Source organism: Cervus elaphus, chromosome 23, assembly GCF_910594005.1.
Source record: "Cervus elaphus chromosome 23, mCerEla1.1, whole genome shotgun sequence".
NCBI classification, from domain to species: domain Eukaryota; kingdom Metazoa; phylum Chordata; class Mammalia; order Artiodactyla; family Cervidae; genus Cervus; species Cervus elaphus.
Window position 1 is genome coordinate 61,870,513 of NC_057837.1, and position 23,849 is coordinate 61,894,361.

Below are 23,849 nucleotides of genomic sequence, written 5' to 3' on the forward strand. Positions count from 1 at the left end.
GTTTTTATTCAAAGGAGGCAGGATCTGCTTCCTGGGCCTGTGTTAGACACTGACCATGTCTTATTCCTTTTTGCTCTGAAACCTCTTCAAACCCAGCGGGTCACAGGCGACAAGATGACCTAGGGGAGGCTGAAGGGTGCAAATGCTGGCAGGATGAAGCCATGTAATTTTTTTCTTTCTGATAAGCTAATCTTTTAGCCAGAGATCATATTCTTTCCTTCCCAGATACACTGGATTCAGGTTATGTTTATGTTTCTCTGGGGAGTAAAGGTGTCCAAATTTCCACCATCAGTAAGCAAAGCCCTCGGTACAGCGGTACACTAACTATCCCCCTGTAATGGTTATAAGTTCAACCCTAAAGGGTCCGAGTGACAGGCCGAGGAGCCTGGAACAAGCCCGGAGTGTTGGTGGGAGGAGGTGGGGGTGGTGCTGAAAGCTGGAAAGGGCCAGGCTATAAAATCCTACCTCATGATTTCACCGAGGACAACATGGATTTTATTTCATTCGGTTGTTTGGTGAATTAATTAATGAATCCTACTTCAGCAGGTCTTTATACAGGCTCAGCCCAAGGCTAGGTGGTATGGAATATGGGAGAGACAAAAATTTTGAGACACAGACTCAGCGCATATATTTAATACCTAGAAAAAGATCAATATGTGAGAGCTATTCATTAAGCCATCAGTCCAGTGGTCCAGCTATTATTCCTTTCTTCCTCCTTCTGTTCTTCCTTCCTTCTACCCACCCATCTGTCTGTCCATCCTCCATCCATCTGTCCATCCATCCATCCATCTTGTCATCCATACATCTACCTATTTATCCAATGATGTGGTCTAGATCTTATTTGTACCCATGATGCTCCTGGTTGAATAATATACATTCTTTTAAGACGAGGGGGATGAAACAGCTGAGTCAAGCTCTCTGCCCAGAAGGAAGCTGTGTTCTGTCTGAAGAGAACCGGTCTAGTCCCTGAGAGATCCCATTCAGCCCTTCAGTAAGGAGCCCGCTGGGCCCTGGCTACTGGGGGACACAGATGAGAATGGCAATCCGGGTCCAATCAGAAGGTAGAAGCCATGTAATATCTAAAACAGGGGACTTTCACTTTGAAGGATTATTAACTATGGTAAAAGAGTAACTTCGAGATCAAGGTAACTCTATACAGCTCACTAGGGCTGAGGGAGAGTACCCAAGGAAGGAACGACTTGGAAGCGCTCAGACCTCGATGGGAAGGGTGCTGTTCAGTTTACTGGGTAGCAGGGGGGCTCGCTACCAGGTGGGAGCTGGCCTGGGGTTGCTGGGCAAACAATGGCAGCGGAGACCTCGAGGAATTCCCTGGCGGTTCTGTGGTTCACGCTCTCACTACCAAGGACCTGGGTTCAGTCCCTCATCGGCGAACTAAGATCCCACAAGCTGTGGCGTGGTCACAAAGAAGACCTCCAGAGCCCCCTGGGCAAGCCGCGCGGGGGAGGGGAGCGTGCGGGAGAGGTGGCGGTTGTGAGCTGCAGACGTGGCGGCCACACACGGAGCAGCTGCCCGAGGGACTGCGGGCACCGTCACGGGCCAGGGGCCTTCAGAGTGAGTGGACAGCGGGAGGCTGCGGGCGTGGGGAGGGCCCTGGCTTGTTTGGAACGGGCTGCAGAAAGGCTGCCCCCAGGCTGAGCCAGAGGGGTCGAATCTGGGCGGGTGGCTGAGACGAGCTTTGCTGGATGTTCTCCTCCCCACAAGGCTCACCTCCACCCCACCGGAAATCACAGGAAGCCCCTCCCTCTCTCATGCCTCCCCGCCATGCGCCCTCTGGTTAGCTGCACGCTCACTCTAAAGTAGACGTACTGAAAAGAATTCAGAATTGAGTCCTGTATACGGAACCATACTAAAGGGTGCGTTCTCATTTCTGGCTCCTTCACGAACCTTCTCGAGGCCCACCTTTCACCTTGACCCTGCACCTTGCACTCTTTCCCTCTAGGCCTCGGGCTGTATGCTCTGACTGGGCCACCTTAACCTAAACTGGTTTACCCTGCCCATCAGCTCATAGGCGCTCTCTCTGCCCACGTGCAAACCCCTCTGCCCTGGTGACTCTGATGCCCTTCAGTTTCTGACGACCGTGGCTAGTGTCTGCGGCTTCTCTCCCCACCACCCCTCTCTGACCCTTCCGGAGCCCTGCATACAGCAAGTGCATAATAAGCATGTGGTGAATGAGTGGTTTGTACTGTGTATATGCCGGAGCTCTGGCCCAGGCTTGCCCAGCCCTGAGCTTGGGAAGCCGCGTGGAGCCCAGTCCCTGTAGGCTCCGGTGGCTGAACTGGGAGTCACCCTTGCTGACCTTCAGGGCTGGTCTGGTCTTCAGTGTCTGAGGGATGGAGGGGGAGGTGGGAGAGGTGGGAGAGGAAGTCTCCCTGGAGGAAAAAGGTGCAGCTGGTCCTGGAAGGATGGCAGGATTTGGAGCTTTGGTGGGGGCCAGGCAGGACGATGCTGGGGCCTGGGGCAGGGAAGGGAGGTCAGCAGGTAGGCAGTGCCCCCTTGGGTATGCCTTAGCAGGTCTTGGCCTGGGCTCTGGAGCTCCTGGCTCTGCTATCACTTGCTCTATAACTTGGGCAAATGGCTTGATCTCTCTGAGCCTCTGTTTCTCTGTCTGTAAAATGGAAAAAATTACCAAAGTGCCCACCTCACAGGGTAGTCCTCAGGATTAAGTGGACTAGTGCATATCAAACACTCAGCACACTGTCTGGCACAGGTCAGGAGCACAGTAAAGGGGCCCTCTTGTTACTATTGCTATCAGCATCGTGAGAGCTGAGTTGGAGGTGCTTCAGCGGCTCTAGCCACAGGTTGGCTGAACCAGGCTTCCCCCGGGACACTGAAGTCATATGACGACCCAGTGCCCCAGGAAAGATTCAGTGTATCCCTAAAGGAATTTATTTCTAGGGAGCTTGCCTCCTCTCTGGCCACTTTCAACTTAGGGGAACAGGGGATGGTATGACTGTCCTTTTCCTTCTGAGCAATGCTATCATTATTTGTGCCCCCACATTATAAAGAGGATAAAACTGTGGCCCAGGGAGGCTGAGGGTGGTACCCAAGGACACACAACTTGTGAGCGCAGAGGCTGGGACTGAGGCCCAGATCCCCAAACCCATGCAAAGGGGTTTCTTCAGCCTCCCCCACCCCAACCATCCTATGTCTTTCCTGCTTCTGCCTTCCCCCCAGTATCCAGGATAGCCCTGGGGGAGGCAGGGAGGGCTGGGTGTTCAGAGGCACCCTCCCAGGTGGATTTACATTCAAGGAGGAGGCGGGGCCTGCTGGTCCCTCTGTCTGTAGGGGGTGGATCTGCAGGGATAAAGTGATGCTATCTGTAGTTTGGCTCCTCCAGCGCAGGGCCCACATCAGGATGGAGACTGGCTATGCTGACCTGGGTCGTCCTCTCCCTCACTCCAATCTGGCTTTGGCCCCACGGACCACAGGTCGGCCTTCACTCATCTCTGGCCTCAGCGGCCCCCTGTGCACAATGGACACAGAAGCTTCCGCGATCTTCCACACCTGTGAGCTCCCTGTAGGTGGAGGAGGAAAACCCCATTTCTCCAGCAGCCCCCTGGGACTCTTCATCACCTTCAAGGAGTCCCCATCTATGCCCCCCAAGGGTCTTGCCAAGAGCAGAGGCTGGGCACCCTGAGGCCCCAGGTCTAACTCCAGCTAGTCTTGTGGCCCTGGGGTCAACCTGCCTTTATTGCCCTCCAGATCTGGAGAAAGCCCTCATGCCAGCATTTACCACCTGCTGGCATCTCCTCCAGGAGGGTCTCCCTTGAGGACACACCACTGGGCCATAGCTCTTGGCCCCCTGTGAGTGTCAGGGGGCCCAGTTGTGATGGTCTAGCCCACACCTCCCAGGCCTTTGCACCCGCCAACTCCTTGCCTGAAACACCTTCTCTGCCTTGCAGCTAGCTCTGCTCACCCCTCAGGCATCAGTTCCGACACGCTCTGCTCCAGGGGTCTTCTGTTCTGAAATAACCCCCTCTTCTCTCCCTGTCCCATCTCCCAGTTCGCTGACTTCCGCCACCCTCGTCTCCCCAGGACTGACCTGGCTCTGTGCTGTCCGCTTGCAGATGGCCTGTCCCCCTGGGCTCCGGGAGCCCCCTTAGGATAGGGCCCACAGCTGCTTTGCTTCGTGTGGCATCTTTCGCCCCCGCACAGGCCTGGCACACAGTGGGTCCTAGGTTAACATGAAAGGAATGAGTGCCAACAGCGTGTCCAGCCTTGTGGGAGGCGCTGATCTTGGGGAGGGGAAGCGTGAGCCCCGATGGCCACTCTGGTGACCACATCTCCTCCCCAGTGCCCGCCCTGGGGCAGCCATCCATGTCCTCTGTGCTATTTATGTTGGAACAGGTTGAATCGTCATGTGAGCATCGGGGCTCCTGTTCTCTGGGCCTCTAGATAATTATCTGGGCCTTATTAAACCCTTAATTATCCAAGCAGCTAATCAGGCTCCCAAATATAAGGGCTTCCTCATCCCAGGGTGGGGAGGCAGGGGCCAGTCATCAGCAGGACATCGCCAGGCTTGTCAAGGTAAGGACAGGCTCTGCCTGTGGGCCTCTCCCCAGTGTCTTTTGCAGCCTGGTCATTTTACAGATGAAAACACTGAGGCTCAGAGAGGGCAGGAGACTTGCCAGAGGTCACACAGTAACTGGGTAACAGGACCAGGGCTTGGATCTATGTCCTGACTCCCACCCAGTGCTCTGCACCTGACAGGAAGCCACCAGACATTCACAATCCTCAGATGCTGTAAGACTTGGGCAAGATCAAGGATACAGCAGATCTGAGGTGCCTCCCTGGGCTCCATTTGAGGCCAGTGAGAGACAAGGTAGGCTCTGCTTTGCAGGAGCTCAGAGCTGAGCTGAGGCAACAGGGGGTGGGGGGACTGTGATGGTAGGGGGCAGCTGGGAGCATCTGGCAAGTAGAAAGCGAAGAAGAACTCCAGATGGAGGAAATAGTGGGAGTAGAAGATGGTGCTGGGGCAGCAGGAAACACTCGTCTTGGGGGGATGGATCAGATACACACTCAGGTTCAAACTACGGTCTTCAAGACTGGAGGTGGTTGGAGGTTGAGGGGAGGCTTCCTGGTGGAGGAGGCAGGGGCTGAAATTAGGACTTGAGCAAGAAGCAAGGAGGAGGCAGGGTGTTGTTAGAGGGAGGGACTGTTTAGGCAAAAGCACAAACACAGCCATAAACAAAACCCTGGCATTGACCCTTTGTCCCAGAAACACCCATATGACTGTGTCCCTCAGTGAGTGAGAGTCGCTCAGTTGGGTCCAACCCTGTGTGACCCCATGGACTGTAGCCCACCAGGCTCCTCTGTCGTGGAATTCTCCAGGCAAGAATACTGGAGGGGGTGTTCCTCAAGCCACTTACTATTCTAAGAGGGCAAAAATCCCTGCTCTGAGCGACCTTGACACCTGACATCAGTTCTGGTCTGGGAATGGGGGGACTAGGGTGGCGGTCAGTCTTGGGGTTCGGTCTCCCCACCTTAGGGGTAGGGCGGTCTGGAGAAGACATTTACCCAGCCCTCTCAAGCTCTGCTGCCTGGTGCTGAACTCCATAGTCCTCCACAGGATGAACTTCAGAGATCTGGCACTAGGCGTGTTCACAGGGGTGGAAGAAACATCACAATTGATTATTTTCAAGCCCAGATAGATATCTAAAAATTGAATCGGACGAGAGGCAAACAGAGCACGGTTTCACTTAGCAAATATTGACTGTAGGCTCAATGGTCTCCTTGGCTTTTTATATACTGGCTGCTTTTCATCCTTTAGGTCTCAGCCCAAACATCTCCTCCTTAGAGAGTCCTTCCCTGATGCTCACCCCCCACTTCCTAATCCTCCATACACATTGTATCCCATTCGGTTGCTTCTCTCTAAGATTCAGGAGGAGCAGGACTGTCTCTGTTGTGTGTACGTTGTACCCCGGCCTGCTTGACACATAGTGAGGACTCAATAAATGTGAGTTGAATGAACAAATACACACAGGCAGGCATGGGCTTGACAAGAAAGAGGGCCCCCAGTAGGTGCCCATTTCTGTTTATGGGTCAGTGGCTGAGCCTGCCGTCAGCAGGCTGGAGTCCATCGGGAACTCTTCCTCTTTGGTGACGCAGACCAGCCTCAGTGGCTGCCCCACCTTGATTCTTTTCAGCCACAGCTCAAACCTGAAATAAACACTCGGCCTCTGATTGGAAGAATTTCAGGTCTTGGTAAGTTGTCCACAGGAAGAAAGGGTGTCTGGGAGTCCGGGGTTGGGAAGGGGCTTTCCTGGGAGTTTTGAAGGATCTGAGGTCAGAGGTCATCATTTGATTCTCTACTCACTGTGAGACCTTGGCTCTGGTTCAAACTGTGCCTCGGTTTCCCTATTGGTGAGGCATTGTCTCCAGGGGCCTTGAGGGGCTGTGAACTGAGATTTCTGGAAGGGAGGCTGAGCTGGGGGAGGTGGGGGATGCCCCGGGCTGTTGTGGGAGGGCTGGGGGAGTGGAGGGCTCCCCCATTCCCACGCTGCACCACACAGAGAGTTCCTCGATCAGGACTAGGAGGGAATTCCCTCTGTGGCCCCAGCACTGCTCTCTGAGCCGCACCTGAACCCATGAAAAATTGCAGCTAAATCTCCCATCAACCCTATCAGGCAGGCTGATCAGAATGCATCAGGCCCCCAGATGAGGAGGCTGAGGCTTAGAGAGGGAAGTGACCTGCTCGGGTGACTCCAGAAGGCCTGGTGTTTCATCTGGACACCCTTGGGCCCTTTGGGAGGAGGCAGGCATGAGTTTCTCTGAACTGGCTGGAGTCCAAAGGCTCTTAGACTTCCAAGATCACCCAGGGGGCTCCCAGGGCCTGCTGGGCTGCACCCAATTCAGGCCCTATGGCACAGGTGGGGCCATGCTGTGGATCCTGTGTCTGGCGCTCTGCAGCCTGCTGACTCCCGCGCGAGCAGACCCTGGGGTGCTGGTGCGGCTGGGCATGGACGTCCTGAGTCGCGGTGAGCTGGTGCTGGGTGCAGGCATGGGGTGAAGGGGAGGTGTGTGACTGGGGTTAGGTAGTGACTGCCTGTGTTTGCATAGACTTGAGTGCTCTGTGAACCTCAAAGTAAACTTATAAGTGATATGTTAGTTATTCTTCTATTTTACAGAGAGGAGAGGGGACTGAGACCCAGAGAAAATAGGGTGACCTTCCCAAGGTCCCCCAACAAGTTGAAGGCAGAGCTGGAAATTCTACTTCCTTGGAGCCTCTCCTTGGCCCTGATGGCAGGGGTTGGTGTCCACAAGTGGGTCATCATGGTGACAGACATGAGCCAAATCCCAGCTCTGTCAACAATTTACTGTGTGACCTCAAGCAAGTCACCTACCCTCTCTGTATTCCCAGTGTGCTCATCAGTAAATGTAAAATGTAAAGAAATGTAAAATAGTGGGACTTCCCTGGTGGTCCAGTGGCTAAGACTCTGAGCTCCCAAAGCAGGCAGCCTGGGTTCGATCCCTGGTCAGGGACCTAGATCCCACATGATGCAACTAAGAGTTTGCCTGCTGCAACTAAATATCCTGCACGCTGCAACTGAGAGTCAGTGCAGCTAAATAAATATATATATATATTAAAAAAAAAAAAGAAATGTAAAGCAGGGTAAACTGTCCTTTTGGGGCAGGATCAAATGAAATTGTGGTACAAACTCCCGGTGGCTCAGATGGTAAAGAATCCACCTACAGCCCATGGGGTCGCAGAGAGTCAGACACAACTGAGAAAACACACTTCAGATGAAACTGAGATTAGAAGGCTCTGAGGGTACTTGACTAAGAGGTATTTTCCACCCCCAGCTCTATGACCCTCAGGGAAGTCATGTCCAGGTGCAAAGAGCTAACGATTTCATCAGCTCAGGATTTGTCCCCTCTCTGGGAACTAGCCTGTGACTATTATAGGATGTTTCTGGCACAGCATCATTTGGGGCGGGGGCCCCCAGGCCTGGGGAATCAGAATGTCTTGGCTTCAGGCGCAGTATCTCCACTTTAACAAGCTCCCAGTTGAATTCCCTAACCACCCCGGTTTGAGAGTGTCTGGGCCACAACATAAAGTCGGCCCTCTAACTTGAGGTTCAAGGCCTCCATGATGAGCCCTGGAAACTGCTCCAGAGTTCTGGTCCTGTCCGTCCCCACTCCAGCCACCTGTGTTCCTCTCTCCTCCCTCACCATGCCACCTCCTTCCCCTCTTCCCCACCTCTGCCCTTGGTGTGTCTTCTGCTCTGAGCCACCTCCTTTACCCTTTGCTTCCTGATGAAAATCCTATTCTTCCCTTAAGGACCAACTGGCAGGTCACCTCCTCCTGGAAGCCTTCCCAGCTCTTCCTTTCCCGGCCCACACCTGTCATGTGGTTCGTCCAGCTGCCTGCACTTTTCATGGCTCTTATCACTTTTATTTACAATATATTTCTTTCTTGCTTTAAAAAAATTTTTTTTGCACCCCACGGCATGTGGGACTTTAGTTCCCTGACCACAGATTGAATCTGCGCCCCCTGCAATGGAAGGTGGAGTCTTAACCACTGGACTGCCAGGGCAGTACTGGCTCTCATCCCTTTTTCTTCTTTTAATGATGAATTTTTTTTTTTTTTTAACCAGAGTTCTAGGACTTTTAATTTGTCCCAAAATTGCTGAAGCAAAAATCATGATAAAACATTCTGCTTTCCTTTACACCCCCCAATGCAAAAAAAAAAAAAAAAAGCTCCGTAGGAAAAAAATGGTTTTGTACATGGGAAGAAACAATATACATTCAAAACTTACAGATAAGGGTTAGCTCTATCACTCATCTCTTTAAAAAGTTTATATGAATATCCAGTCAACACCAACAGGGTTATCTCCCTTGAAGTGTTATCTATACGGATTTCCTTAATGATGAATTTTTATGTAGTACTCAAAAATACAGCTATTTTGCAACGTCTAATTCCAAAATACACATTTTGTTGAACACGAGCACGTTTCTGTTGGGTATGTAATTAGTAGTGGAATTTCACAGTTATAGAATATGTATATCTTCAGCTTGCATAGATTCTGCCAAAATATTTTCCAGTAGAATTCACTGTATTGTTTATTTTATTTTTAATTGGAGTATACAATGTTATGCTAGTTTCTACTGTACAACAGCGTGAATTAGCTATGAGCACACATACATGCCCCCCCACCCTTGGACCTCTTTCCCATGCTTTCGCCCCATCCCACCCGTCTAAGTCATCACAGCATGGAGCTGAGCTCCTTGTGTTATACGGCAGCTTCCCACTGAAAAACGTGAAAGCTAGGCGCACAGACATGTCCAGCTCTTTGCGGTCCCATGGACTGTAGCCTGCCAGGCTCCTCTGTCCGTGGCATTCTCCAGGGGAGAGTTCCCACGAGCTATCTGTTTTACCACGGTAGTGTGTGTATGTCAATGCTGCACTCTGAATTCATCCCACCCTCTCCTTCCTCTCGTCACTCTGCTGTTATTGTTGGTGACTCTGTCTCCCTCGTGAGGCTGGAAGAGGGCAGGGTCTGCACACGACTTGTTTCTGGGATGCCTGAGAGACTGGCCAGGGAGGGAAGCAGTGAGGAGCCCAGGCGAGGGTCTGTCTACTCCTTTCCAGAGGTCCAGAATGCCATGAATGAGAGTCATATCCTGGAGAAGATGGCAGCTGAGGCGGGCCAAAAACGCCCAGGGATGAAGCCTATCAAGGGCATCACTGAGTGAGCAGGGGAGGGGCTTCATGGGCCGGGGGAAGGGGGTGGTGGTTAGGGCAGAGGGTGGTGGTAATGCTAAGCCCAGGACCTGAGTGAAAGAGCTGGTGCAGGACATGGGGCCTCTCTCTGGCTTTGCTGCTGGCTTGCTGTGTGACCTTGGGCAGGTCACTGCTCTTGCCTGGACCTCAGTCCCTTCAGTCACCCACTGGGGACAATTCTAGTCCTGCTGTGAGCAGGGCCATGGGAAGAGGAAGTGAAGTTGGAAAGTCAGGCTCCAACCCCCTGTATGCAGCAGGAGCTTGCTGAATGTACGTGAAATTGAATGAAAAATCCTCCAGTGGCTGAATGGAAACAATTATCTAAGGACAGGGGCAAACTAGTTTCGTTGCTTGTGTCATATGGGATTGATTAGTAGGGGCTGTCTGGAATGATGTACTGGGGAGGGTTCTGAGACACTTTCTGGAGTTAGTAGGAAATAGCAGTGTGATCGATTAGCAACGTCGGCCAAGAGCTCTGGGTGGGCAGGTGAAGTAAATGTGCCACAACTTTGTTATCCCGGATCTTGATTGTTGGTTCTCAGCCAGGAGTGGCTTTGCCTCCAGGGGACATCTGGCAATGTCTGGAGACATTTTTGATTGTTCCTACTTGTAGAGTCAAGGAGGGGGAGTGCATCTAGTCCCTGTAGTGAGCAGAAGCCAAGGTTTCTGTGAAACATCCTACAATGCAAAGGACAGCCCACAACACAGGATGGTCTTGCCCCAAATGTCCATAGCATCACTGATGAGAAACTCGGATCTAAGCAAACCTCCTCTTTTTGTTAGTGGGGAAACCGAGGCCTATATCAGGGAAGGGAGCAGCCCAGGGTCACAAATTAAGCCACATGTCATCTCACCCATGAGGAGAACTTTCTGTGTACAGATTGGTTCATGTTCAGCCTTTTGTTTGCGTTTCATGACAGCCCCAGAGATAGGATTATCCCTATGACATGGGTCGGGGGATTTACCCAAGACCTCCCAGCAAAGTGGTGGAGGAGTGTGTTGAGGGGTCTCACCTGTCCAGTTCTCACTGCTCAAATGTCTGCCCCTCCCAGTCTGAAAGTGAAGGATGTGCTGCTGCCCGTCATCACAATGAACTTCATGCCTGGGGTGGGCGTCTTCCAGTGTGTGTCCACGGGCATGACCATCACTGGCAAGAGGTGAGTAGGGCAGGGAGGTGAGAAGGAAAGGACAATGGCCTCTTTGTCTCACTCTTATATGCCCATTGATTGAGTACCTACTGTGTACCATGCTGTGGTCTGAGATAATGCAAAGTTGGTTCCTACCTTTGATGGGAACCAGACCTGAGCACAGTTGATCACAGATTGATAGATTGGCCTGGGACAGAAGAAATATTGACAGGGTGTAGGGGCTGGGGATTAGAAAAGGCTTTGGGGAGATGATGACAGCTGAGCAGAACAGGGTTTTGAAGGATGTGTAGGAGTTCACCAAAGCAAGAGAGGAGAGGAAAGGCTGGTTGTGTGAACTTGGGCAGGTCCCATCCCTCTTTCTGTCCCATGGCATGGTCTCCCACCCTTTCATCCTCTCAGAGATGCTGAGATTGTGGTCACAGTGGCAGTGATGCCCTGATGCCTGCCTGCCCCCTTCTCCAGCTTCATGGGTGGGAACATGGAGATCATCGTGGTCCTGAACATCACAGCCACCAACCGGCTTCTGCAGGACGAGGAGACAGGCCTCCCCATGTTCAAGAGTGAGGGCTGTGAGGTCATCCTGGTCAGCGTGAAGACAAACCTGCCTAGCAAGTGAGGTTCTCTGTGGTTGGGGAGGAAGGCTTGTTCCACCTTGCCAGCCCGACCCAGCATCCCACTTCCTGAGCCACTGAACTCCTCAGCCATGTTCCTGCATGTCCCGTGCCTAACTTCCTGCCATCTGTGCCTCTGTCCCCATCCTCTGTGTCCAGCATGCTGCCCAAGGTGGTCAACAAGTTCCTGGACAGCACCCTACACAAAGTTCTTCCTGATCTGGTGAGTGCCCAGAGTAAGCCTCCGCCCCTCATCCCTGGCACTGCTTAGACCAGGGCTGGCAAGCGCGTTTCATCTCGGCTGCTGATCTTGATCGACTGCTGGTGGCTGAGGAGGCTCTTGAGGCTGTGGCTGGCTCAGTGGGAGGAAGTACTGTGATCAGCTAGTGATGTCTGCCGTGAGCAGGGGAGGAGGAAACGGCAGCTGGCACCGAACAGCTTGCCATCCCTGCTGAGCATACCAGTCCCTGGGACTCTGCCATTGACTTTCTGTATGACTTGTGGCCTTGGTTTCCCCCTCCAGTCCCTATCCCACCAGGGCCCTTGAGACTCCCCATGGAGTAACATTCAGCTGTGAGAATGGGGCCCTCCACTCAGGGCCCCCTTCAGCCCAGGGCTTTCTCTTCTTCCAGATGTGTCCTGCCATTGATGCAGTCCTGGTGTATGTGAACAAGAAGTGGGCCAGCCTGAACGGTGTGTAGCCCTAGCTATGCCTTGCTCCTGCATGGGGACAGCAGGATGGCTAGAATTTTTTGATGTCCCACTCCCTATTCAAGTGCCTGCTCCTGGCCTGGCCTTGGGACTAGAGGAGGTCTGAGGTCATGGAGTCCACTCCTCCCTGCAATGCCCGGATGGGGATCCTTAGGCCCTGAGGGGCTCTGGGGTCCTTACCTCTCAGCCCTCCACCCAGTGTTCTATCTATCATCCTCCCAGACTCCAAGGACAGCACCGTTTGTTCACAACAGCTCATCCACAAACCTTGTACCATGAAGAGTAACACCAGTAGTAACCCCACCCTTTCCTTTGCCAAGGGGAAACAGCCACCTATATCACTGTGGGGTCCACAGGGCTCCCCAAGACCAGGAGGGGAAACCCCAATGGCTGAGACTGAGGAAAACTGGTTCATGTGCCCTGCAGAGTGGCCCGGGACATTATTTCACTCCTCCAAGCCTCAGTCTGTTCATCTGTAAAATAGAACCAATAATCCTGACCCCAACAATCTGTTGTGAGAACTGAGCTGGAAAACACCTGGTGAACACTCGGGCTCTGTACTTGCAGGGCGATGTAAGGTGGCATGATTTTCTAGACCGGGCACCATTGCCTCCATTCTGCAGATGAAAATACTGAGGCCCAGAGATGCTAAGCAGTTGCCTTGTGTCACAGAGAGGGCTGGGGTCCTGGCATCCAGGCCAGGTTCAGGTGGCAGCTGGCTGGTGCTGGCTTTTCCAGGCTTTCCCTGGGCTGGTGTCTCTCTGAGTGAACCTTCGTCTTTGCACAGCTCCCATGCCTGTGGGCCAGGTGGGCACCGTCCAATATGTCCTGACATCCGTACCGACTACTACAGCCAGCTACATTCAAGTGGACTTCAGTGTAAGCACCAAAGGGTGTCAGCCAGCAGAGGTCTTACTGGCTTGAGTGGTGGGGTCTGCTTCCTCCAGGGCCGGCGGCTGGGCTGGGATTGTGGAGGGTGGGGGAGGGCCTCTTCCTCTTTCTGCTCTCAATACGAACCCCAAATCCTGAGCTGATTTCTGGGATGGCCAACTCCACACCCACACCCCTGAGGCTGCCTGCTTCTCCGAGTGAGTGGCTTGCCCACTGTCATATAGAAGAGAGCACTCAGCCTATCAGGGAGGCAGGAGTTGGCTAGGTCCTCACCCAGGACTCCAGAACCCTGGTGACCAGGTGACTGCATCTCCCAGGAATGAGAAGAAGAATCCCAAGCAGATGAAGTCTTCCTCCAGTGGGGCTCTTACAGGCTGCACGTTGTCTTCCGTTTACCTCTTTCTCTGGAGGTTAAAATAGTAAACGAGGGTTCTAATCAGTTAGAGTCAGATTAACTGAGGTTACTTACACAATCCTTTGAGGAGCTGCCAGTGGTTTAGTGATTGACTCCATTATCCTAGTGGGCCTCAGTCTACCCATCTGTACACTGGGAGAGTTGAGCCACTGCACACTGCTCTGACTCAACCATCATATGACTTGCTGACTTGGGCACCACAGACTTCCCTGGTGGCTCAGATGGTAAAGAGTCTGCCTGCAGTGCAGGAGACCTGGGTTCAATCCCTGGGTCAGGAAGATCTCCTGGAGAAGGAAACCCACTCCAGTATTCTTGCCTGGAAAATCCCATGGATAGAGGAGCTTGGTGGGCTACAGTCCATGGGGTCACAAAGAGTCAAATGACTAAGTGACTAACACTAGGCTGGTTTGAGCACCATTCGTTTGGAGGACTGAGACTTGCCCATGGCCAAGGCTGAGTGTCTCTCCCCTGGCTGTCCCGCAGCCTGTGGTGCAGAAGCAAAAGGGCAACACCATCCAGCTTGAGGATGCCGGAGGGGCTGCGTTCCCTGAGGACTATGCTGAAGGCTCCTCGCAGCTGCTGCTCTCAGCCGCCTTCCTCACAGCAGAGCTTGCTCTTCTGCAGAAGTCCTTTGATGTGAAAGTCAAGGATACGATGGTGAGCTGCCCAGTGGCCACACCCCCCATATCTGCATCTGCCCCCTGTAATGACAGTCCCTGCCCAGACTGACAATTATCCTGGGGTTGTGTGTAATGCTAGAACTGGGAGGGGCCAGGATGGATTTGGGTTTCTATCATCATTTCGCTCTACCATCCACCATCTCTCTGTCCATGTAACCACTATGTATTCATCTATCCATTCAATTGTCCATACACCAGGCATTTATCCACCAACCTACAACTCTTCTGCATTGTCCATCCATCCACCTTCTTTATTTCCAGTCTGTCTTGCTACTGTGTAGTCATGTCCTAGACTCTATCCTTTTAGCTAGAATCCACCCAACCCTCCATACCATCCATACCTAGAACAGGGGCTGATACTATTGAATGAATGAATCTATGCATCTGCCATTTACCACCTAAACACCCAGATACCCACCCATCTACTCATCCAGTTCTCCATTATCCATCCTCCTACTCATTTACTGATCCAGCCAGCCAACCATCAATCCATCCATTCATTCATTCATCCCCACAGATCCCTTTATTCATCCTCCCATCCATGCATCCACCATCCATTTGTGGACCTTCCTATTCATCCCTCCACCCATCAATCCATTCATCATCCCTTCTCCCATCCATTTACCAGACAATTCTGCCATTTTCCCACCCACCTATCCTCCCCTCTCCATTATCCTTTCATGCCTCCACACAGCCAGCCACCTGCCCATCTATCTATTATTTATTCTCTTACACAAACACCCATCCATCAATCCAACCATCCATTCACCCACTTATCTGTTTATATTTTTTTCCCCATCCATCTATCCATCCATGAATCCCTTCACCCACTTCCTCTGATCCATCACATCCACCCATTCTCCCATCTCTCTGTCTACTTTTTCATCAAACAAAATTTTCTCAGTGCATGATCTTGTACTCAGAGCTATGGGCACTGGAATGTGTGAGCCACAGTCTGGGCTATCCAGGAGCTCATTATCTACTTAATCAAAGAGTGAGAACTATTTTGATGAAGGCACCTCAGAGGGCATGCTTTTTTAAGTCAGAGGAGAGGTTTGTTAGGATGACTCAGGGAAGCCTTCAGTAATCCCAACCTTGACTATTATTTTGTAGATTGGTGAGCTGCCCCCCCAAACCACTGTAACACTGGCTGGCTTCATTCCTAAAGTAAGTGCCCCAGCTATCCATAATCACCATAATCACTTTCCCTGTTCTCCGGGCAAAGGGATTTTCAATACTGTGTCTCCCTTGTCCGGTGTGGCATCATCCCAACTTCTCCGTAAAGTAGTCTTCGGCTCCCCACAGAAATGCCCAGGTTTTGTGCATTGTACTTTCCATGTCCAATATAGAAATAGCCAGATTTTCTGTTTTGTTTCCTTTATTTCCTGATAGATATATCCCAGCCTTTGCATATAGTCCTTTCAAGGTAGAAATCACCTATTTCATGTCAGTCTCCTGGTTTCAATGGAAACCACCAGTCTGAGGATTGGCCCTGGGGAGTTTCCTGGTTTCTGTAGGTGGCTGAAGCCTATCCCAAGTCGAAACCTCTTGTGACCAAGATCAGGATAAACAAGTCCCCCAAGGTCACCATGAAGACAGGCAAGAGCCTGCTGCACCTCCACGGCACCCTGGAGATGTTCGCTGCTCGGCGGCGGGGCAAGCCGCCTGTATCCCTCTTTGTCCTGGAAACTGTGAGTGGACTTTTCCCCAGTTAGGCCCAACTCATGGATATTTGAAGCTGGAGGGTGGGCTTTTAGCTCATAGTCAAGTAATGGATTGAAGGGTGCTTAGTTAATCTTGATTATGTGGTTATAACCTCCTGGGCACTGTCATCTACTGTCTGACTTTGGGCTCTGCAATTGAACCTCTGAATGACTAGAAAGATCATTTCTTTCTCTTCCTTCCTTCCCTCCCTCTCTTTCCTGTTCAACTTCCCACCCTCTGACATTCATTAGCATCTATAAGGGCAGTGAAAGTCTCACTCAGGGGACTATAGGAGCCTAGAGAGATTGCAAATCTATTTTGAGGAAATCACAGAGGACTTCCTAGAGGAGGTGATGCCTGAGCTATGCTTTGAAAGTTGAGCAGGATCTGGCCAGGGAAATGGTTGATGTTGGGGAGGCTGGTGATGGAGGGTACTCCAGACAAAGTCACAGGACCTGGCCTGGAGCAATAACGTGGTGTGTTCAGGGACCCACAAACATGCCAGGATTTCTGATAGTGCTGTCGTGGGCTGGGTACAGGTGGGATGAGGATCCTGGCCTGGGGGCATGGGGAGGCTGCTGGGTTCAGTTCCTGAGGGTGGGCTGGGCAGAGACTCTTGCTCTGTCTTGGCAGTGGTGGTAGTTCTGGGAAGGTCGTAGAGCCCCTGGTTTTACCAACCCTGATGGGGGACCCACTGCCTACTTCTTGCTTTCCCCCTGCTCTGTGTCAGCGCTTCAACCTGAAAATCCAGTACTCAGTTCATGAGGACCGGCTGCAGATGACCACCTCTCTGGACAGGTAGGAGTCTGCTGCCCAGGTTGGCATCCCTGTACCCCTGCCTAGGCACCACCAAGACCACTTGGTTTCCTGCTCCAGGGCCTTCCTCTGACCCAGTCAGCACAGCCCACACTGCCAGGCTTCTCTGGTCTCTCTGCCTGCTCTAGAACCCTCAATGGCTCCCCATTGTGTGCATGATCTTTCGTCAAATCTTAGCCTGGCACTCAAGGCCCTTCTCAGATTCTCCCACTACTGCTGCTACTATTCCACTAGGCTCTTGCACAGTGAGTCTGATCGTGTGGTCAAGTTCCCTTTTTCATGAACAGGCTTTTACCCATGCCATCCAAATGCCACCTGCTAGTCAGTGCCCACCTCAAATACTACCTTCTCCAGGAACACTTTCTTTATACTGATAACAGTCAACATTTACAGAGCTCTGTCTATGTGTTAGGTCTAGTTTTGGATTCAATTGTTCAGTAATTTTTGTATTTGTCATAATTTCTTGTCTGATGTGTTGTGCCAAGATTCTATTGGTTGTAAGAGACAATTCTGACTTTAACTTGCTTAAGCCCCAAAGGGACTCTTGAATCATATAATTAAAATCTCTAGGGGTAGATCTCCCCTTTCAGGCATGGCTGGATCTAGGCGCACAAAAATTCTCAAAGTTTATCCCTCTCTTCCCTTGGTTTTTGCTGTCCACTCTGTTGAACATTCTCAGGCAGCCGCTCCCCAGTTGGTGGCAAAGTGACCCCAGTAAGAAGAGAGACCTCTTATTTAATAGTTCTAACAAAATCTCAAAGGCTGTTTTCATTGGTCTAGTGTGGATCACATGACCAACTCTAAGCTAATCACTATGACTCCTTATTGCAAAATTCAGACTGAAATTGAAGAAAATAGGGAACCACTAGACCATTCACGTATGACCTAAATTAAATCTCTTATGATTATACAGTGGAAGTGACAAATAGATTCATAGGGATTAGATCTGATAGACAGATTGCCTGAAAAACTATGGATGGAGGTTCATGATATTGTACAGGAGGCAGTGATCAAGACCATCCCCAAGAAAAGGAAACGCAAAAAGGCAAAATGGTTGTCTGAGAAGGCCTTACAAATACCTGAGAAAAGAAGAGAAGTGAAAGGCAAAGGAGAAAAGGAAAGATATACCCACCTGAATGCAGAGTTCCAAAGAATAGCAAGGAGAGATAAGAAAGCCTTCCTCAGTGATCAATGAAAAGAAATAGAGGAAAACAATAGAATGGGAAAGACTAGAGATCTCTTCAAGAAAATTAGAGATACCAAGGGAACATTTCATGCAAAGATGGGCTCAATAAAGGAACAGAAATGGTATGGACCTAACAGAAGCAGAAGATATTAAGAAGAGGTGGCAAGAATACACAGAACTGTACAAAAAAGATCTTCGTGACCCAGATAACCATAATGGTGTGATCACTCACCTAGAGCCAGACATCCTGAAATATGAAGTCAAGTGAGCCTCAGGAGAAATATCAATAATCTCCTGGCAAATGACACCACCCTTATGGCAGAAAGTGAAGAACTAAAGAGCCTCTTGATGAAAGTGAATGAGAGGAGAGTGAAAAAGTTGGCTTAAAACTCAACATTCAAAAAACTGAGATCATGGCACCTGGTCCCATCACTTCATGGCAAATAGATGGGGAAACAATGGAAACAGTGTGAGAATTAATTTTCTTGGGCTCCAAAATCACTGCAGATGGTGACTGCAGCCATGAAATTAAAAGACGCTTGTTCCTTGGAAGAAAAGCTATGACTAACCTACACAGCATATTAAAAAGCAGAGACATTACTTTGCCACGAAAGGTCCATCTGGTCAAAGCTATGGTTTTTCCAGTAGTCATGTGTGGATGTGAGAGTTGGACTATAAAAAAAGCTGAGCACCGAAGAATTGATGCCTTTGAACTGTGGTGTTGGAGAAGACTCTTGAGAGTCCCGTGGACTGCAAGGAGATCCAACCAGTCAATCCTAAAGGAAATCAGTCCTGAATATTCATTGGAAGGACTGATGCTGAAGCTGAAGCTCCAATACTCTGGCCACCTGATATGAAGAGCTGACTCATTGGAAAAGACCCTGATGCTGGAAAGATTGAAGGCAGGGAGTGAAGGGGATGATAGGATGAGATGGTTGGATGGCATCACTGACTCAATGGACATGAGTTTAAGCAAGCTCTGGGAGTTGGTGAAGGACAGGGAAGCCTGGCATGCTGCAGTCTCTGGGATCACAAAGAGTCAGACATGACTGAGTGACTGAACTGAACTGAACTGATGACTCTAGAGATCAAATGCTCTGATTGGCCAGGTCTGGGTGATGTGCTCACCCCACTGTAATACCTTGGATAGACAGGATCAGGAAATAGAGAGTCTGTTATTGGAATAAAGAATAGATGTTGGAAAGATAGAACCAGCAGATGACCATCATGTGGCCTGTTCTGGTGCCAAGGTGGATTAGTGCCATCAGAGGCTGTGCAGAGGAGGGGCCCTGTGAAGGACCCCAGCTCTGTGTCCTGCAGAAGCCTGGAACTGGCTAACTGAGCTGCAAAACTCCGCATGTCTGGCCTTGGGCAGGGGCAATAGACAGAGCTTGAGTCCCAAAGAGAAGAGTCAGGACCAATGAGAGAAGTCAGTGGTTTGCTGTGGGAAACAACATGGGCTGTAAGGAAAAACGTAAGTGCCCATCACAGGCGGCACGTAAACAGACTTAGGAGCACTTAGTGTGAAGGCTGTAAGGGGATTTCCCCATCAGAGAGGGGCTGGGGGTGTTTGAGATGCCTTTTCTCCAGTGCTCTGACTGCCCTTCCACCTCCCTGGTTCCCTCTCCTCTGCAGATTACTGAGCATGTCCCGGAGGTCCTCATCGATTGGCCCCTTCAAGGTAAGTATCCCAAGTACTTATGCCTGGTCTGGCTTAAAAGCAAAAAAGTGGACCTATTCACCTTGGAATTTCAGGGTAGAGTTCTGAAATGGAGGCAGAGTGAATAGAGTAGGTCATTGTGGGGTTTGGGGCTCCTGACTGTGTGACCTTGGGAAAATTGCTTTGCTTCTTTGAGTCTTTGTTCTCTTTTCTGGATAGAATCTGGACATCTCCCTAGATTGATTTTAAAAGCATTGCTGTGCATAGCAGCAACCCGAGCTTGTTTGCTCAGCCCAGGTGCTATTTTGATTAGTTTCTGTAGCCTCCGGGCCCAACACAGAACCTGATGTAGTTAGGAGTAGTGTGTGCTCAGTTGCTGAGTCCTTATCTGACTCTTTGCGACCCCATGGACTGAACAGGAGCTAAGCAGAAATGAAGGGCATCAGTCTACAATGTAACAGTCAGATGCAGTTTTGATGTGATTTGATGTTTCTAATATTTGTTCCTGTGGTCCTTGGACTCAGCTGGACTAAGAGCTGAAAAAAAATCTGTTGAATTAATGGAATGATAGGATGAGGGTATCTTCTCTTTCTCTTTCTCTTGCCAGGAGAAGAAATTGACTGGCTTCATCACTGATTTTCTCCAAGAGGCCTACATCCCAGTCATCAATGGTGAGGGCTCCAACAGGCTTGAGTTTTGCTGGTGCCAAGAAGCACTTTGAGCAGGAAGGGATGTCACAAGAATGGTCTCAAAGGCCCTCCACTGGCCCCAAATGAGGAAACCTAAAAGGGAGTGGATAGTCAATAGTGAATCTTTCAGGCTAATGTCATGTTAATGTCAATTGTCTGGGGACAAGGACCCCTTCAACAGCTTGAACTCTGACCTTTGACCCCATACCAGAAGTCAGATCTTGACCCTGCCCTGGGATGCCAGTCAGCGGTGATCCAGCTGATGGTGTCTAGGCCTGTGCAACTGGCAGACATCATGAATCAATCACCGCACTATTTCCCACTATGCTGCTCCAGGCAGCCACTTAATTGCAGAGCAGGTAGACTGAAATGACTCTTCCTATATTTCTCAGATGTACTCCAAGTTGGGTTCCCACTTCCTGACCTTCTGGACATGAACTACAACCTGGCAGGGCTGGACATAACTGAGGTGAGGAAAGGAGGTGGGAAAGGCCAGTTCAGCCAATGTTTTTGGCCAATGAGCAAAAGCCTGCCATTCTCAACTTGGAGGGCATTGGACTAAGGAGGGCAGCGGCCATCAGTACAGTCTTGCCAATCCCCTGAGCAAGACCCTGCCCCTCAGAATCTGGAGGCTGCCGTTAGCCAGGGATCCCCTGAAGGAAACATGAATTCTGCTACTGTCCTCCTCTGCCACCTTGGACGAATTGCTTCTTCTTTCTGGGTGCTTCTGTTTTTCTGTCATCTCAAATAGAATAATATAGTATCCACTCTGGAGAGCTGTTGTGATGATTTATGGAGATAATTCACTTAAAGGCATACAGTAAGTGCTCCATAAATATTAGCTTTGCCTTGCACACTAAGCATTGCACTTGGAGCATTGAATGGACATTTTTCTCATTTGATCTCTCTACTCTGGGACATAGGGGTGCTTCTCCTCACTTGACTGTTGAGAAACTCGAGGTTCAGAGAGGTGAAGGGTCATAAGGCCAGTCTTTCTTTTTTAAACATTTCTTTATTTATTTTTGGCTGTGCTGGGTCTTCATTGCTGCACGGGCTTTTCTCTAATTGCAATGAGCAGAGGCTACTCTCTAGCTGCAGTGCACAGGCTTCTCACTGAAGTGTCTTCTCTGGTTGCAGAGCACGGACTCTAGAGTGCGCAGGCTTCAGTAGTTATGGCTCCGGGGCTCTAGAGCACAGGCTCAGTAGTTGTGGCACATGGGATAGTTGCCCTGTGGCATGTGGGGTCTTCCTGGACCAGAGATCGAACCTGTGTCTCCTGTATTGACAGGCAGATTTTTTTTTTTCTTTTTATCACTGAGCCACCAGGGAAGCCCCATCCTTCGTTCTCAAACACAGAGCTGATTTCCACATCCCTGTCCATCCCATTCTGTGTCTGGGTGGCCCCTCATTGTTCCCCACACCCACTCCTGGCCCTTTTTCTCCTGCCAGAATGCCCTGGTGCTGGACTTGAAGCTGGACTGACTGGGACAGGATTTGCCTGCCAGCTGCCTGCACACAGTCAACTAGTTACACCTAGAAGAGGAGCCTGATTGGAACTGGGTGGGCCTGGCCCCCTACCCCTGGGGCTGATGAGGAGTGAGCAGGGCAGGATGGGGCTGGGGACTTGGCAATAAACAGGAGAAAGGCCCTAATGAACACCTGATGTTTTGACCTCTTTATTTGTAGGAAATTGATGCGTGTTTTTTTTCCTTTTCAATGGGTTTGAGATCTAAGAGTAGCTTGGGTCTGAGAGGCAGGCTTGAGCATATATTGAGTACCTGCTGAATGCCATGCTCAGAGCTTTACTTGTACCATCTCATTTAATCTGTGCAATAACCCTCCAAGGGGAGGGTGACCATCCCCACTGTGTGTGTGTTTGTGCTCAGTCACGTCTGGCTCTTTGTGATGGACTATAGCCCACCAAGCTCCTCTGTTCGTGGGATTTCCCAGACAAGAATACTTGAATGGGTTGCCATTCTCTTCTCCAGGGAATCTACCCGACCACGGATGGAACCTGGGTCTCCTGCATTGCAGGCAAATTCTTTACCATCTGGGCCACCTACCGACACTGTTCTTCAAACTGACCCTTCTTTAAAGTGAATGTATTTTTATATATAACAAAGTTAAAAACACAATCTAAAATAAATGTATTCTAAGTGGATTCTCAAAATCAGTATCATTTGCTAGAATGCTGGGAAAAAAAAAAAAAACCCAAACCTGTAACTTTGAAGAAAAAAAAAAAAGGTACTTCAGAGCCCCTCTGATTGGCTGTTGCTCCAGCCCTGGGAATTATTGAGATGGTGTTCCCACATACGTGTCCATGGTCCACATGTTGCTGTGTGTGTCTGTTGGAAGGTCTCCATCTCCATGGGTGGGTCTGTGTACCAGCCTGGCCCAGACCCATGTCACAGAGGAAGGAGGGCCCCTCCCTTGCCTTGGCCTGGGTGCCTGGGCCGTCCCCTTTTCCCTCAGAGTCGACCTTAATCCCATCACCCATCATCATCTCCCAGCTCTGGGACAATGGTGGCCTTGAGACGCTGGCACATACAGACGCCAGATAATCTGTGGGTGGCTGATGCCTGATCCTAGGCGTGCCTAGGCTCCTCCACTCCCCTAATCCTGTCCTTAGATGTTCACACAATACACTCACTGCTCCCCTCCCTAGCCCAGTGCACAGATGGAGAAACCAAGGCAGAAAGGCTGAGTCAGGAGGACCAGATTCTTGCCTTGGCGCAACCATGGGCACGTTATTGTGGCCTTGGACAAACCATAGCTCCTCTCCAGACCTTAGTGTTCCCATCTGGGAAATGGGAAAGGGGTTGAGTATTTTGACCTCTAATCTCATCGCGTCATTCTTTGAATGATCAGTTACCCTGGATTTACTCTGGGCAGAAAATAAGGGCTGGGCTGGCAAGGGGAGCCCTGTGCTGTGACCCCAGCTTCTAGAGAGGCAATTATGGGGGTTTTCTGCCCATGGGCACAGCTCAACTTCCAAGACTCCCAACCCTGGGTGAGGAAGTGGAGGCTCAGAGAGATGAAGCCCGAGCCCAAGGGCACAATTGCATGTGGGGATGGGCTTGAACCCTGTCTGCCTGAGTCCAAGTCTCATTGCTTCTTCACACCACATTCAGCAGCAAGATGCATCACCATCCTTTAAAGAACTGGGGCCCAGAGAGGGTGTGTGGTCAGCTCAAGGTCACAGAGCAAGGAGGGAGGAGAGGCAGGTCTTTGATCCTGGACTCATGGCTATCGACCCCCAAAGCATGCCACGCAGCCCCCTGGGGGAACTGAAGACCACTCACCAATTCTCCACATTTGTGTCCACACCAGTCACTACCCAGCCTGCCTTCTCCCTTCCCAGCCCACTCTCAGCTGCAGTAACTTCGAGAAGGCCTCCCAGGGATCTTGCCATCATCTGAACTTCTCAGGCACCTTGGGCAGCCTTTCCTTAATGCCCTAAGGCCCATTTCCTGGACACCTGTACCCACAGCCAGACCAGTCGGGTAAGGGTGGACAATTTTAATTAACATCAGCCCATTTTGCAGGCTGGGGAAACTATGGCTCTGAGACGGTGATGATCAGAGTCAGGAATT

The 23,849-nt window shown here is 50.7% G+C and overlaps 1 protein-coding gene across 3 annotated transcripts; it reads left to right on the top strand.

Moving 5' to 3' along the window:
• Positions 1-1,518: 1,518 nt before the first annotated feature.
• BPIFB6 (BPI fold containing family B member 6) lies at positions 1,519-21,906 on the top strand. Of its 3 annotated transcripts, none has more exons than XM_043884118.1 (17): positions 1,519-1,572; positions 6,212-6,225; positions 6,891-6,998; positions 9,614-9,713; positions 10,798-10,902; positions 11,356-11,505; positions 11,664-11,727; positions 12,137-12,197; positions 13,003-13,094; positions 14,005-14,178; positions 15,315-15,368; positions 15,719-15,892; positions 16,636-16,703; positions 19,543-19,588; positions 20,175-20,238; positions 20,649-20,725; positions 21,706-21,906. In XM_043884118.1, the coding sequence occupies exons 3-17, from the start codon at positions 6,899-6,901 to the stop codon at positions 21,736-21,738; spliced, it is 1,362 nt and encodes a 453-aa protein (XP_043740053.1). In that variant the 5' UTR covers positions 1,519-1,572; positions 6,212-6,225; positions 6,891-6,898; the 3' UTR covers positions 21,739-21,906. The 3 variants fall into 3 exon arrangements, with proteins under 3 accessions (XP_043740053.1, XP_043740052.1, XP_043740054.1); XM_043884117.1 differs by lacking the exon at positions 1,519-1,572 and adding an exon at positions 1,780-1,874 and having other exon boundaries at positions 6,168-6,225; XM_043884119.1 differs by lacking the exons at positions 1,519-1,572; positions 15,315-15,368 and adding an exon at positions 1,780-1,874 and having other exon boundaries at positions 6,168-6,225.
• The last annotated feature ends 1,943 nt before the right edge of the window (positions 21,907-23,849 follow it).